This window comes from Perca fluviatilis, chromosome 6 (assembly GCF_010015445.1).
Source record: "Perca fluviatilis chromosome 6, GENO_Pfluv_1.0, whole genome shotgun sequence".
In the NCBI taxonomy this organism is placed as follows: domain Eukaryota; kingdom Metazoa; phylum Chordata; class Actinopteri; order Perciformes; family Percidae; genus Perca; species Perca fluviatilis.
Window position 1 is genome coordinate 18,229,859 of NC_053117.1, and position 15,117 is coordinate 18,244,975.

Below are 15,117 nucleotides of genomic sequence, written 5' to 3' on the forward strand. Positions count from 1 at the left end.
CTTGAGTGTAATAACATGAGACTTGCAGAGCACTTACAGACACTAAGTGACACACACAAAGCTCATTGTCTCACTCCTGCTGTCTGCAGACTTGTCCATTTGTCTTGGGTAATACACTTCCAATGTTTTGGAATAATTTAATTACTTATAAAAAAAAGCCAATTAAATTTGACAGTCTACAGTAATATTATACTAGCCTGACGTGGTCCTACTCGAACTTCCCGACCTCAAATGTTGTGGGCGGGGCTAAGTTTGGCTGGCATCCAGGCTAATATTATACTATAATATTGTGAATTTCCCCTAATAAAGGCAATCTTCTTCTTCTTCTTCTTCTTCTTCTTCTTCTTCTTCTTCTTCTTCTTCTTCTTCTACAAAGGTCAGTAAAACACCTCTTCTAAATTGTGTGTATACACACACACACACACACACACACACACACAGTCACAGTGAGCTCTCTTCCACAGGCTGTGTTGACTCAGTGGAATTCCTCCACTGGTTTATTTAACATTCTGCAGTTCAGCAAGACTGAGGCCCGGCATATTGTTTGTGTGTGTGTGTGGTGTGTGTGTGTGTGTGTGTGTGTGTGTGTGTGTGTGTGTGTGTGTGTGTGTGTGTGTGTGTGTGTGTGTGTGTGTACTGGCAGCAGAACAGAGTGGTGTCTGTCACAGGGCAGTCCTGAGTAAACACACACACACACACACACACACACACACACACACACACTCTGTTCAGAACATACCTGCCCATGGAATGCACAAAATCCAGCTGCTATGGCAACCGTTGGTAAATCTCTGTTTAACACCTTTTCTCTTACAAACACAAACATACAAACACACACACATGCAGCACGCAAACACACACACACACCTGACCTTCACATTTGACTGGGATTATGCAGTGTTTCCTGTAGCATCACTATTTCTTTCATTTTATGATACTATATGAGATATTTTATTGTCCCTGAGGGGAAACTTCTCTTGGAATCCCTGCTGATCTACAGTATGACTACAAAACACAATATAACTATAAAGAAGTCAATAAATCAACCAACCATCCATGTAAATAATACCAAACACATTCACAACAAATAACAATTTTAGAACACACTCAAAACATCCAGTCCACACCCCCAAATATTTGTATCCTATACACTCCACAACTCATTGGCATCCATAAGCCTTTTTCACAGAAGACATTTTGACGTGTCATAGTAGAAAAAAAAAAAAGTGTCACCAATAGGCTAACATTAACAATGGCTCATGGGAGAAAGAGCTTGGAACAGTATTCTCAGAGGAGTTCTGGAGCAATGCCCTCCATAGAGTGAATGGTAGTACCTCTTGTGCCCAATTGAGTCTTATACAGTTTAAGGTTTTACACCGTGTGCACCTAAGCAGAACAAGGATTGCTTCTTTTAATCCTACTTTGATAAGACCTGTATAAGATGTCACACTGGAGAAGCTGATCAGACTCACATGTTTTGGACGTGCCCTACACTTACTGTTTGGTCAACTATATTTGATACACTCTCTCAAGTATGTAACATACAACTGAAGCCAAGTGCTGAATTTGCTATATTGGGTGCTCCAGCTGATGAAACGAATCTGACTCAAAGGCAACTAAACATTATTGCTTTTGCATCCTTATTGGCTCGCAGACGGGTGTTATTACAATGGAAATCTGCTAACCCACCTAAAGCATCGCATTGGCTTCAGGATCTGATGTTATACCTACATTTGGAAAAGATTAAATATTCAATTAGACGCTCCCATAAATTTTCATATGTCTGGCAACCCTTATTATCCTATTTCTCTGCCATAAATCTACTTCCTGGGGCGTAGTGGGACTTACATTGGTACCTTCTACACACACCTCTCTGTATGAAAAACTTGTGGTCTTTGATGCTTCGGCACAAGTGCTCCAGGTGTTCTCCAGCTATTTACATTTGTAATATGTAGGGCTTGTGTTTATTGTTGTATCATTGTTACACTTTTGATTGTGGTGTCCAACTGTTTTTCTCTCTCTTTTTAATTTTTAAAAAAAAACTTTTATATTATTTTATTTTTAATATTGTATCATTATTATTACTATTATTATTATTTTCATCATATTTTGTACTATTACTATTAATGAATATTATGTAAGGCAGACTGTTCTGGGTTTGTCGGGGAGGGATTGAAAATGTAAAAAAGACAATCTCTTTAAAAACAATAGCATTTGTCCTTGAAATAAAAATATAGTTATGAAAAAAAATACAAAAAAACAATGGATCTGTTCTATTCACATGACAGTAAATTCAGCCATCTTTCCTTTAATTATTTAAACCTATATTATTAACCTATTAAAGGCTTTTTTAAGCCTAAAATTGCTGGCGTTGAAACAGCTACAGAAATATTTTGGAAGTTGGAAACAGGTTAAAACTGTAGGCTGTAAAATAGTTTTTAGAATGACATCGGGACACACAGCACCGTAGACATTAAGTAAAAATAGAAATACTTCTACTTTCCTTGACCACATGTAAATAGAGCGCGTCCTTACAAGCTGTGCCCCCCCCCCAATGTAATGTGTGCCTCTAGTAAATTCAACACAGCGTAACGTCATCTTCACGTTTTCTATTTCACCACTTTACCACTAGGTGGTAACATACGGTAAACCCCATTTTTTATACATCCATGCTTATATGATGTTAATGCTATGTGTTGTTTTATTATTCAATTTCATTATTATTATTATTTACGCTGAAACATTGTTAACGTATGTTGTGTAAACTCTTGTGTGTTGTATTCATTGACATATTGTATTACCGTGTGGTATTGGTACGTCAAGATGATGTCGAACGTAAACCTGAAGTGACGTTTCTCCGTTCCTCGAACGTAAACCTGAAGTGACGTTTCTCCGTTCCTCGAACTTCCGCCTTGCACGTGTGTTTACTAAAAATGTGGACTACTGAGCCTAAGAAGTACCAGTAATAATATTCTAAACACACTCGCTAACTGTTTGTTATCCGGTTGAAAACATGGGGAAGCTGAATGTCGTGGTGTTGAGATACTTATCTCGAGATGACTTCCGAGTCCTCACAGCGGTAAGTAGCAAGCTATCTAGCTAACTGTTTTGTGCTGTGCCATATAGCTAGCTAGCTAGCTAGTTGGCCTGTGCTAGGCTAGCTACCTTTGGTCAGACTCGGTTTGTCATATATTTCAGCACTCCAATGATCTATTCTTGTTTCTTCATGTGAACTTCCCCTCACACAGGTTGAGATGGGGATGAAGAACCATGAGATTGTCCCAGTGAGTCTCCTGTCGTCCATCGCTAGCCTCAAACACGGCGGCTGCAACAAGATCCTCAGAGAGCTTGTCAAACACAAACTTGTGGCCTATGAACGCAACAAGAGTAAGAAAACACACAGGAATGCTTCCTGAACCCTCACTAGTCTTGTCAGAGATGGCACATGTAGGTTATTCTTCTAATGCTGCGTGTGTATGTGGATTTCAGCTGTGCAGGGTTACAGGTTGAATAACGGAGGATATGACTACTTGGCTCTGAAGACGTTGTGTTCCAGAGAGGTGCTCATTTCAGTTGGCAACCAGATGGGTGTGGGCAAAGAGTCAGGTAAGAAAAAACGGTCACATAGCCACCTCTCGTTTGGCATGCGTGATTCGGTTAGAATCAATGGCATGCAACGAGTTTGTTATCATTGATATGCACACAGTATATACCATAATAAGCTTCACACCAGCAAAGTCAAGTCTTTAATATGTATATACAGATTCAAATTAGATTCATTCAGAAATACACACATACAGTTTAAAATAATATTTAACTATTTTCAGCCCTGTTGTGATTATTTTTTTTTTTCTTCTTACCCATAACCATAAAGAAATGCTGAGATGTCTATTTAACCCTTGTGTTGTCTTCTCTTTTTTTTTTTTTTACGCCTTTTTTCACAGTTTGTTTTAGCTTTTTCCAACATTTTAAATTGTTAAATTTTTCATCTACACATTTTCAGCGATTATTTCTACATCCCATATTTTCTGATATAAAACAAAAATTGAAAACGGGTCAATGTGACCCAAAGTCAATACAAGGGTTAACTGTAGTGTTTCAAATGTAGTTTGTGTAATGATTCTCTACGTGTTGATGTAAATAACATCTGTTCTCTGTCAGGTTTCCAGGGTGCTTAGTCGAGATCAGAAACTTTAATGTTTATAGAAATATTTGTTTGTGCTCACATCCTGTAGATATATATATTGTGGCGAGCCCAAACAATGAGCAGTACGCGCTGAAGCTTCACAGATTGGGTCGTACCTCCTTCAGGAACCTGAAGAACAAGAGAGATTACCACCAACACAGGAAAAGCATTTCCTGGCTCTACCTCTCTCGCCTTTCTGCCATGAAGGAGTTTGCCTACATGAAGGTAATGGAACAAATCAGACAAAGTATTTAAGTTATGTGGTATTGAAAGAAAATTGTCACTTAGCAATTCATAAGATGGGCAGTAGGAATCCAGTTTTGTCTGGTGCATCTTTTGAGTCATCTCCTAATTTTCAGGCATTGTATGATCGGGGATTTCCTGTTCCCAAACCTGTGGACTATAACAGACATGCTGTAGTGATGGAGTTCATCAATGGATATCCACTGTATGTAAACAAGCCATCCTTCTTTCTTGCTTTATATAATACAATAGCACACTTTCCTACTCTCTGTTCCTTATATAATTTGTGTTTATTGTTTGTGTGATGTCTTCCAGGTATCAGGTGCATGAGCTGCAGGATCCACCTGCACTGTACAATGAGTTCATGGAGCTCATAGTCAAACTGGCCAATCACGGCCTGATTCACGGAGACTTTAACGAGTTCAACCTTATGCTGGACGACCACGACCACATAACTATGATTGACTTCCCTCAAATGGTGTCCACCTCACATCCTAATGCTGAATGGTTGGTGTCTCTGTTATAAAAATTAATAAGACCCTAAAATTAATAAAACAAACAAAAAGATGTATCCATTATTCCCTTTTCCTGACTGTGTTTTATAGGTATTTTGACAGAGATGTCAAATGTATCAAAGATTTCTTTGCCAAACGATACAATTACGAGAGCGCGGTCTTCCCAACCTTCAAAGATATCAGGTAACTGCTCATATTCATGATTCAGTTGCAATAAAACTCCTTCAAATACAATACAAATGTGTTGGGGTTATTTTTTAGATGTCTGTAAGCTTTTTTTAGTGACCATGACCAAAACTTCTTATGTTGTCTGCCCTGTGAAATGGAACAACTTGATTTTATTTACTTGTACTTCGTTCAACATTTGTCCCAACCTTAAGAAAAAGTATATTTTGCAATGGTAATTGTCTTTTCTACATTTATTTAAAAACCTGATTTGTTTTCACGGTTTATTCCAACAGGCGGTCTTATTCTCTAGATGTCGAAGTCTCAGCTAGTGGCTTCACTAAGGATCTGGAGAGAGATGCTGCGTTGCTACACCCAGCCGGACCTGAGGAAGAGGAAGATGACGAAGAGGAGGGTGATGACGAAGAGACCACAGATGAAGAGGTAGAAAAAGAGAGTGTGGACATGGAGGAATATAAGCATGCAATGCTGGAACTGGAAGGACTGAAAGTCAGCGACTCACATGCAGACATAGAAGATAAGGAGAACGAGAGTGAAAAAGGGGAAGAACAAAAAGGAACTGAGACATCTACTGGCAGAAGTGATGAAGACAAGGACTTGGAGGAAGAGTTGAATGAGGCAGAGGATGAGTGTCCAGAGCTGGCAGACCTTTCCGCCTCCAACAAAGAGTTCAAACCCTTCAGGTAAACACAATGGAAAAGTTAACATAACCACCTGTAGCTGTGGTACAGAGTCAACAAATAATTCTAGGTCTGTGAATACAAATGCCTGGTATCTTGAGAAATGGTCGATACATTTCAGAGACATTTGACTAAAATATAGCATCACTTGTGTCAAATTAAGCAGGGTGGTTAAAAATATGCAAATTACACCCCAACGCTGAATTACTGTTTTGTTGTTTATTTTTGCTGTAAAATGTGCCATAATAGCAATTGATTTGTGTTTTCTCCTGCAGAGACTCAGACAGTCTTCTACATATGGCAGAACACAGGAGGATGAGGACAGACAGTGAGGGTACAATGGGCAGTATAGGGAGCTGCTCTACCATACCACCAGTAAGTAAAACACCGACACACAGCTGTCTGCAGTTAATGTATTATACAAGGGTCAATGTGAGAGTGAAGGACACTAAGGGCCCTATTTTAAAGATCTGAAACGCAAGTATCAAATGCAAGTAGCTTTGTGGGCGGATCTCGGACGCTGTTGCTATTATACCGGCGGGATAAATTACTCTTGCGGCCGACGCAAATCTAAAATGGGCTGGTCTGAAGTAGCTACATTACTCATAGGTGTGGTTTGGGCATAACGTGCAATAAACCAACAGAGGTGGGTAGAGTAGCAAAAAATAAAGTAAAAGTTTAAAGTAAAAGTACTGTTACTTCAGAATAATAAGATTCAAGTAAAAGTAAAAAGTAGTCATCCAAATAATTACTTGAGTAAGAGTAAAAAAAGTGCTCAAGTACTGAGTAACTGTTGAGTAACGTCTGATTTATTTTTTTACACAATCATTCAATCAGACAGACAAAAATACAAAATAATCATCTTTAGGCAAATTATAGTTCATCCAGTCAATATAATCAATTAAAATAAATTAATTAATTAAATATCTTAAGTTAAAATAATCCAGGTAAATTCAAGTACTTAAACATTTTTAAAAAAAGCACAAGTAACACAAATTCCCAAACCTTTATACTTTTTTACCAGGCTCTGCAGGAAGAACTAGAACAAGGTAATGTAGCTGCTGTTACGCACTTTGAGCCTTTAGCGGAAGTCTCTCTCTCTCTCTGTCAAAATAAAACATTAAAATGAGACGTACGCGGGGGGGGATAAAAAACAATGACCCGTAGAATACCAAAGAGGTAAAAAGAAAAGTAACAAGCTCATTGTAGCCTAATGTAGCGGAGTAAGAGTACAGTTTCTTCATCACAAATCTACTCAAGTAAAAAGTAAAAAGTCTAGTGATTTAAAACTACTCCTAGAAGTATAATTTTTTCAAAAACGTACTCAAGTAAATGTAACTGAGTAAATGTAACTCGTTACTATCCACCTCTGTAAACCAATCAGAGAAATGCTGGGGCATTTGGGTCAAGTGGCATCGGCACATGCAGTTCAACATCACGTCTCCTTAAGTCCTCTAATATTTCCTCATTTATGTCATCAACACATCCATGATTCATGGAAATGTTGTGTAAAACAAGGTCATATTTTTCCCTGTATTTATGTATGGTTTGCAAAAATGGGAACTGCGGGGTCCGTGAGATGAGAGAAGTGTATGCGCGGTGTGCACACTCTACATTACGGTCAACCGTGCACCCTTAAAATAGCATCTGAATAACGTGCCACTGAACACGCCTCCTCTTTTTGCTGAACCGCCCCCGGGAGCGCAAGTTCATTCCCTAATTTAGCGATGGGAGTCTGTGGAGGGAAAAGTCCGCTGTGCGTCGGGTGAAAAATAGGAATGATACATGCGTCGGTGTACAAAGTCAATTGCGCTGGTTGCAAGATAGGGCCCTAATACAGTACCGTTACAAAATACTAACACTCTAAGGTGATCACTTGGAAGTTTGGACATTTCACCAGACATTGTAGCAATCCTAGTAAACTGTTTTGACTAACCCTGAAATGTCCTGTAGGTGTTGCTAAAGAGCTTTCACATTGTGTTGCAGTTTGTCAAAGAATGTGATGGGTGCATGTCAAGACATGTCAAGATACTGTTATGTCTGCCTTGCAGAGACGGACAGTGCATTCGTCTGTAGTAACCTGCTGTCGTTTTTCTGTCTGCTGCAGGAGGTAGTCCGTCAGAAGGTGCGGAGGCAGCTCACCAAACAACAGAAGACGGCACAGAGGAGACGTCTGCAGAAGGGAGAAGCCAACTTAGTGACCAAATCCAGGAGAGAAAACCAAGATAACATCAAATCTAGTATGGAGACCGCCTCTTTCTGGGGATAAATGGGACTGCAGAGATGGACAGAATTCATGTCAACATTTTGTTTTGTATGGTTAAAGCATGCTGCATTGTTCCTCTGCTCCGTCTGAAAAGTTGTAAACACATCATAGTTGATGAAAAAACAACTCAACTGTGCCGTACTGTTACAATACACGAGAGAAGAGTGAAAACAAACTATGTATTCAGCAGCAGTAGTGAACTATCAAGATCAGCATCTAGTCTAATGTAAATATCGACTGCTTATAATAAACCTGTATGTTTGATAATTAAACCATTTTAAACATTACTCAAAATGTGTGTTTTTCTCTGTTTGATGAAAAGACTGGTTTAGGAAATAAGCAAAATTAACATTTGTTTCTTTCAGGAAATTATATGCAACTGTGCTTAACGTGCTTGCTAGTCAAGTGAGCTCATTCTTTTAAGTTGATACTCGCATATCAACTTCCAAGATGGCTACAAAAGACAGAAACCTTTTGAGTAAGTGTTTCCATTATTGTAGTTTCAAGTTCATTCTGGGTGTATTGCTGACAGAGTGACTAATGTGGATTTAAGAATCAAACAGAATGCAAGTTCATGAAGAGCTTTCGTTTTATGCTAAACTCCTGTGGTTCAAAGGTCTCCCGACTATTATGGTGGTTTGAATAGATAGCTACATCCACCCTCCCAGCAACCAATCACAAAAGTGAAGAGTGACACAAGCATGTGGGAACATAACATTCTCCAGAACGCAGCAATACATTCAGCATGAAATACACACATACCCCTTCGCTCTGTCCCGATTCAACTGAGACATGACATGTAACAGATGAGAAAGGACTTTGGAGCTAAGAAACCAAAACTTTCTGAGAATTTGGTTCATTTATATGTAAGAGGCTTTCAGAGAGCGGGTGAATTCAGACTTGAACAATGGCCATTCATATTGAAGCGGGTGAATGGAGCTCAGAGACCCTGGCCTCCGTGGGCTCAAATTAGTGTGTGAAGTCAAAAGTATACCACCCCCACACATCTTAAACACTTTGGTAGAATTGTCCCTAACATGCTGGGCACTGAGGGTATTTCATATAAAAGAAGCATCCAGTAATATACCTTTCCACAGACAAAAACGTATATATCCTGTTCCTCAATGTGGTACATTGTGCCATCTGTGGTTCAATTTGGCAATTTTGTGGAGGTCTTTAACTGTCCAGCTCTGTTCAGGGATTAGCCAGCTGCACGGCACGAAGGGAGGGGCTCAGCATTCCAGCTCGGCACCTCTGTGTGTGTGTGTGTGTGTGTGTGTGTGTGTGTGTGTATAGAAAGAGTGAGGGGCCCTCTGAGCTAATTGGCAGCGAGGGTGACAAAGGTGGTCCGCTTCAAAAGAGAAACCCTGGTGGGATGTTCACACGGGAGAGGAGGAGGAGGAGGAGGGGAGAAAGGCAGAGTGGAGGGACTTTCAGATTTTGAGCTTATTCCTTATGATGTTCCCATTCTGAGCTGTGATGGCAGTGGTGGTTGCTCATTTATAGGGTCATGTTTGCTGTTTTGATGGACCATTTTGATGTGACAAGTGGACTTATTGTTTGAGGCAGCTGTGGAAGTAAAGATGAGTAACGTGGAAGTGGAGGACAGCATCATGTCATACCTGTCACAGAGTGAGACCGACACCAGCCCCAAAGACTGTGAGTAACGGAGAAGCTTTGTGAGAAACTTAATTAAACAGGAAATAGACACATCTTTGTTTTAGATATCTGAATCAAATTGCTACAATTGTTACAACTGTGTTAACCACTGTCGTAAATGATACAAAAACAGGCAAGCAATAAATTATTTTCTTATTACTTTGTCACATTTCCTGCAAAGTATTCCTGCAAGTGTCAGTCAACTTATCCCTGCTGCCATAGACTGAAATGCAGCACACAGTGAAGGACACAGGCAACTTTCAAACCTATTTCAGGGTCAGAAAAGGGTTACAAAATGCTGATTTGTATAAGTTATGGGATGGCACTTACAGCTCCTAATTCTGCTTAAATAAACACTGTCTGAGAATGCTGATTTACATTTTCTGGCTTGTATATTTATGTTCAAATTTACACATTCTCACAGGTTTACTCAGAGTGACACTAAGAAGAAACCTTTTATGAAAGTTATCAAAATATTTTACATATAAAAAAAAAAAGTTAATCATGACTGATGAAATGTGTCCATTTGTGTGCAGTGAATGTAGTGGTCATGCTCCATAACTTCTGGGAGCAGAGACAGACAGGTGGGTTAAATGGTTCCTCCAGTGAATCAGATGGTTCTGTAGCCATCCAGACAGAGAGCTTGCTGCTGTATGAGTCTGCACCGTCCCCTGGTCCTCCATACGTCTGCTATGTCACCCTGCCTGGAGGAAGCTGCTTTGGTAACTATAAGGTGGGTTTATCATCATCTGTGCTGTATGGCATGATTCCTACACTTGGTATTTAATCTAAGATGCCTGTAATGTGTCAGTGAGACACCAGTTGTCCTTAATGTGAAGTTGGAAGTACACATACTTGACCGGCAATAAGCTAAAAGTTAGTATTTTTAAAGATACATGATGCCGTTTATGTTTCTGTCTTGATGGTGAAATTGCAGAGAGCGTGGAAACACTAACATCAGTTGTACATGTAATAAAAAACACATGTCCAAATTTAGTTTGTTATTCTATGTAAATGGATAGTTTGGCTATTGTTTTGAATTTACTACAAATACATAGTAGTAATAATACTAGACCTTTTCACAGATATAAACATAAACATTCTATATGAACCCAAGTTGATTTCCTGTTGCAGTGTAAGGGCCAGGCTGCAATGGAATTCCATGAAAAGGTCTATAATATATATAATATAACAATATATTTATTTTATTTGCCAAGTAGATTTACAAATATGAGGAATGTATCCTCTGAATTGAACCCATCCTAACTCATTAGAAGCAATGCGCAGCCTGGGGACTGCCAGTACCTACATCAAGGGCAATGACAGGAGCTACTTAGCATGCATTTCTTTATGGTGGGGGGAAACCAGAAACCCACCTGAGCACAGGGAGAACATGCAAACTCCACACAGAAAGGCCCTGCCCGGACTGGGGATCGAACCTAGTACTCAGCAGTGCCATCCACTGATCCACCGTTCCATCTAAAACACAGTTTAATCTCCAATTGCTTCTCTTCATTTTGCTGCAGCAGCACAGCACAGATCAACTAAATTATAAAATATAACAGCCACAGAATCACGCTTTCTTACAAACTGTTTCTGAGCAAAAGCATTTGTTGCATTACATCAACTTTCACATTCAGAGGTAAGTGCTCACTAGCAACACTTGAATGTCATTCAGTGGGAATAAACACACGGTTACACACATTTTTAAGGTTGTTTCAAATTGATGTTCTGTTTAAATCCAACAATGCCTTTCAATGGGCTTATTGTGACCCAGACAGCAGCCCCCGGATCAGAGAAGGCATGTGATTGGTTATCTGTGAATGCCTCTAATGTTCTAATCTCATTGGTGATTTAAGTTCTGATCCCATGATTAGCTCAAATGAAGTGTAAAATCATCATAATTTAACTAAGAGTGGGCTCCCATATTCAGACAGGACTTATTGACTCAAGTTAGTCAACCCTCGACTCACACATATCAGCAGACTCAGAAATGTCTGTTTAAAGTTGCAATGTTTCATAAATCTTTCCCTATTTTTTTGCACTCCTTTTGACATTTTAACCCTTCACGTTCATCATCTCCTCATCTACAGGTGTGTGACACTCAGGCAGAGGCTCGGAGGGATGCAGCTCGCGTGGCCCTGATGAACTCACTTGTGAACGAGCTGCCGTGTCGACGTATTAACCCTCAGTTCATCGCTCAGAGTTTACAGCAGGCGGCCACAGACAGTGCTGTGAGTGTGAGCCAGTGCAAACGCACAGTATTGCACCTTATTGCAAGAATTTTGTCTCAACATGAATGCTGACCTGCACTGTTGTCTCTGTAAAGGTCTCTATAGAAGATGCTTGTGATTCAAGCACCAGTATAGGGACCTACAGTTTGCTGCTCCACTCCTACATAGGAAGGACCATGCTTGAGTTCCAGGTAAAACATAAAGCCAAGGCCTATTCTGCTAAATGTTCTTGTAGCTGTGCTTATAAATCATGTAGTAATTGTATGAAAGATCTATTTACTTCAAAGGATTCAGGCTTTGTGAAGAGGTACTTGTCTGTGAAGGGATCTTAAAAAGTGTATATCTAATAGACCCTGAATTCATGCATTATCGTTTTACCTAGTTAGGAATTATTAAGCCAAACATAACAGGAATCACCACCACTGGGTGGTTATTCCACCCTCCATTGTTATCATTACCCCTCTAGTATGTTTTTGCTAATGTATTCCCATTCCATCTCACTCTCAGTTAGACTGCGGCAGGGAGTCATGGTATGAAACACCTTATATTTCTACCTTTGTGTAAATAAGCATATGTCTGCAGACAGAGGGTTATTAGTAGGAGGAAATGGGTTCATTATCATTCCATGGCTCACAGAGATGAATAGCTTCCAAGTAATACACACACCTCCACACGTGCACACATTTACCTACACAGACAAGTGAATGTATTCACACACACAATACAGTACATTAAAATATCTGCACACACATCATTAACAATGAGGTATGCAGCTGTCAGTGCTTGAGATCATTTATACATTCAGTCTGCAGTTTGGTGCAGGACCGTTAACAAGTAGCATAGGGCAGATGCACAGTTGGAAACAGAGCAAACATGCCAGCAGATACAACATGGACTTCAACCCCAGATAACGTTTGTGTCATGTTTTCCATCTTTGTATTATGAGGTCAATTTCAGTTAAAGTATGTTTAACACTATTGTCACTAGCTCTTAACACATGGCAGTTGTTTAGCTAGACAGTGTTTTATAAATCAGGGTGAAACCTACCTGGTGCATAAAGATTTACAATAACCTTTCAAACCAATCATCCACAGTTTAGGTGTAGGTTCAAGAAGAAGCCACATAATATGTTATCTTTGTCAGACCTACGTACACAGAGCTCGATGTTTGGGTTTGTTATTCAAGTCATTACTCATGGGGTTGCACAAGACTTTCTCTCCCTCTCTCTTTCTCTCTCTCTCTCTCTCTTTCTCTCTCTCTCTCTCTCTCTCTCTCTCTCTCTCTCTCTCTCTCTCTCTCTCTCTCTCTCTCTCTCCCCCCGTCTCATTCTAACCCACTTTCTCCCCCTTTCCCTGTGTAGGAGATGATGACAATTTTCCAGTTGTTGCAGTGGAACGGGACACTGAAGGCTCTGAGGGAAAGGCAGTGCTCTCGACAGGTACAGGTCCTGCCAAGAACATAATATCTCATCCCTGGTTTCAGCTAACTTTGTTAAAGCATCAGTATATCTGCTGCTACAAACTGATGATTGCTAATGTTCTCTCCTCCCCCTCAGAGTGTGATTTCCTATTACTCTCAGCGAGGACTTGATGAGTACATGCGCAGCAGCATGGCTCTGGATTGGCTCGGACGGGAGCAGAGGTTACCGGGTCGACTCGGGGAGGAGCTGCAGGTGGCGCAGAGGGAGCTGGTGTTGGCCCGGCGGCGAGGCATAGAGCTGCGCTTCTACAAGGAAAAGACAGAGATCCTCAGCTTGGCTCTAAGTCAAGCATACACTCACCACACACCTGAGGACTACAGCGAGGCGCCCAGTCACACATACAAGCAAGAGCAGCTTCCTTTACACACATTATACAGCCAGGACACGGAAGTCCAGATAACTCCACCATACAGTCCTTCACCAACCCTCCATAAAAAGCAAACAGTCTTACAAACCTCTGGCAAACACATGCCCTACTAAAAGTCCTTCACCGTGCTCAGACTTATGTGCCTTTAAATGACTTTGAAAAGACTGAAGCAGAAGGTAGAGGATGGAAGTTGTCATTTGAATGAGCTAAAACTCTGCCACTGGAAATTTGCATCTGTTTGGGAGAACAGAACATATCAAGCATGGTCATGGTCTTCAGGTTTAGTGTACACATAAGTGTTCTGTAAGCAAAAGAATTACAGCTATTGTGTTAAATTTTGTAGTAATACTGTTCTAACCTTATTAACACTCTTTTGTGACCATAGAACTTAAAGCTATGTGTAGTGTATTTACAACTTTAACCAAAAGAAATACAGCAGTTAAATGATTTAAATCCATTAGCAGAGAATGTTGGTAAACTGTAGCAGTGACCATCTATCTATGTTTGTACAAAGAGCATTCTATTTCACTGCCTTAGCTTTTATGTAAGTTCAGTGATGTCTTTTTGAGAAGTATATTATGATACACAATGTGAGTTTTAAAATTATATATTAAGCCTATGAACTGCTTCATCTACCAGCAACTCAGTACTTTTTCATGCCTCACTCTTCCTTTCTCCTTCTCTGTCTAGCATGCCATCTGGCTTGTCAATTTTCTAAATGGAAATTACTTGCCAGGGCGCTTCAGCATACTGACTGACTGTGTGACATGTTGGATGACGTGTTGGCTGGATGCTATGAGAGTTTGTCATGATTGTGACACACATGTATTTGATAATGTCAGAGAGCAGCTGGAGATACAATACAATCTGGTTTGTAGTATCATGAAATAGAGGATGGCTGGTCACGTCAACTGCAGCTATAATTATGATAAATGATCATGATAAAATCTTTGGTTTGGTTGGGTGGTGGGTGTAAATGCATTTTAAAGGGAAATGTTTTTGTTTGTTTTAAAAAAAAATCATTATAATATACATTTGTAAATAAATGTTTTCTGTGACTCATGACTTGTCATGTGCATTCATATTAAACCAACTCTGAACTGGGGGAAACTGTGTGAGTGTGTGTGTTTGACTTGATCTTGTACAGTGGTGGAAGAAGTACTCAGATATTTAACTTGAGTAAAAGTAGCAATACTGCAGTGTATAAATACTCAAGTCCTGTATTCAAAATCTTACTTTAGTAAGAGTACATAAATAACAGTATCAAAATATACTTAAAGTACCAAAAGTAAAAGTAATCA

At 39.8% G+C, this 15,117-nt stretch overlaps 2 protein-coding genes across 2 annotated transcripts; both read left to right on the plus strand.

Moving 5' to 3' along the window:
- Nucleotides 1–2,869: 2,869 nt before the first annotated feature.
- On the plus strand, nt 2,870–8,141 carry riok2 (RIO kinase 2 (yeast)). The gene is made up of 10 exons (XM_039804525.1): nt 2,870–3,079; nt 3,249–3,387; nt 3,490–3,606; nt 4,236–4,411; nt 4,546–4,634; nt 4,745–4,936; nt 5,035–5,127; nt 5,406–5,813; nt 6,086–6,185; nt 7,918–8,141. Exons 1-10 carry the CDS (start codon nt 3,014–3,016, stop codon nt 8,077–8,079), a joined length of 1,542 nt encoding a protein of 513 aa, XP_039660459.1. The 5' UTR covers nt 2,870–3,013; the 3' UTR covers nt 8,080–8,141.
- A 1,308-nt stretch (nt 8,142–9,449) lies between these two features.
- Nucleotides 9,450–14,915, plus strand: LOC120560024 (protein limb expression 1-like). Its single transcript, XM_039802123.1, has 6 exons — nt 9,450–9,735; nt 10,272–10,468; nt 11,829–11,969; nt 12,065–12,160; nt 13,330–13,407; nt 13,525–14,915. The coding sequence occupies exons 1-6, from the start codon at nt 9,660–9,662 to the stop codon at nt 13,927–13,929; spliced, it is 993 nt and encodes a 330-aa protein (XP_039658057.1). The 5' UTR covers nt 9,450–9,659; the 3' UTR covers nt 13,930–14,915.
- The last annotated feature ends 202 nt before the right edge of the window (nt 14,916–15,117 follow it).

Coding starts and splice junctions, on each gene's coding strand:
- riok2 (XM_039804525.1), top strand. CDS start 3,014: ATGGGGAAGCTGAATGTCGTGGTGTTGAGATACTTATCTCGAGATGAC. Junction 3,080..3,248: donor ACTTCCGAGTCCTCACAGCG/GTAAGTAGCAAG, acceptor CCCCTCACACAG/GTTGAGATGGGGATGAAGAA. Junction 4,635..4,744: donor TTCATCAATGGATATCCACT/GTATGTAAACAA, acceptor GATGTCTTCCAG/GTATCAGGTGCATGAGCTGC.
- LOC120560024 (XM_039802123.1), top strand. CDS start 9,660: ATGAGTAACGTGGAAGTGGAGGACAGCATCATGTCATACCTGTCACAG. Junction 9,736..10,271: donor CGACACCAGCCCCAAAGACT/GTGAGTAACGGA, acceptor ATTTGTGTGCAG/TGAATGTAGTGGTCATGCTC. Junction 12,161..13,329: donor GGACCATGCTTGAGTTCCAG/GTAAAACATAAA, acceptor TTCCCTGTGTAG/GAGATGATGACAATTTTCCA.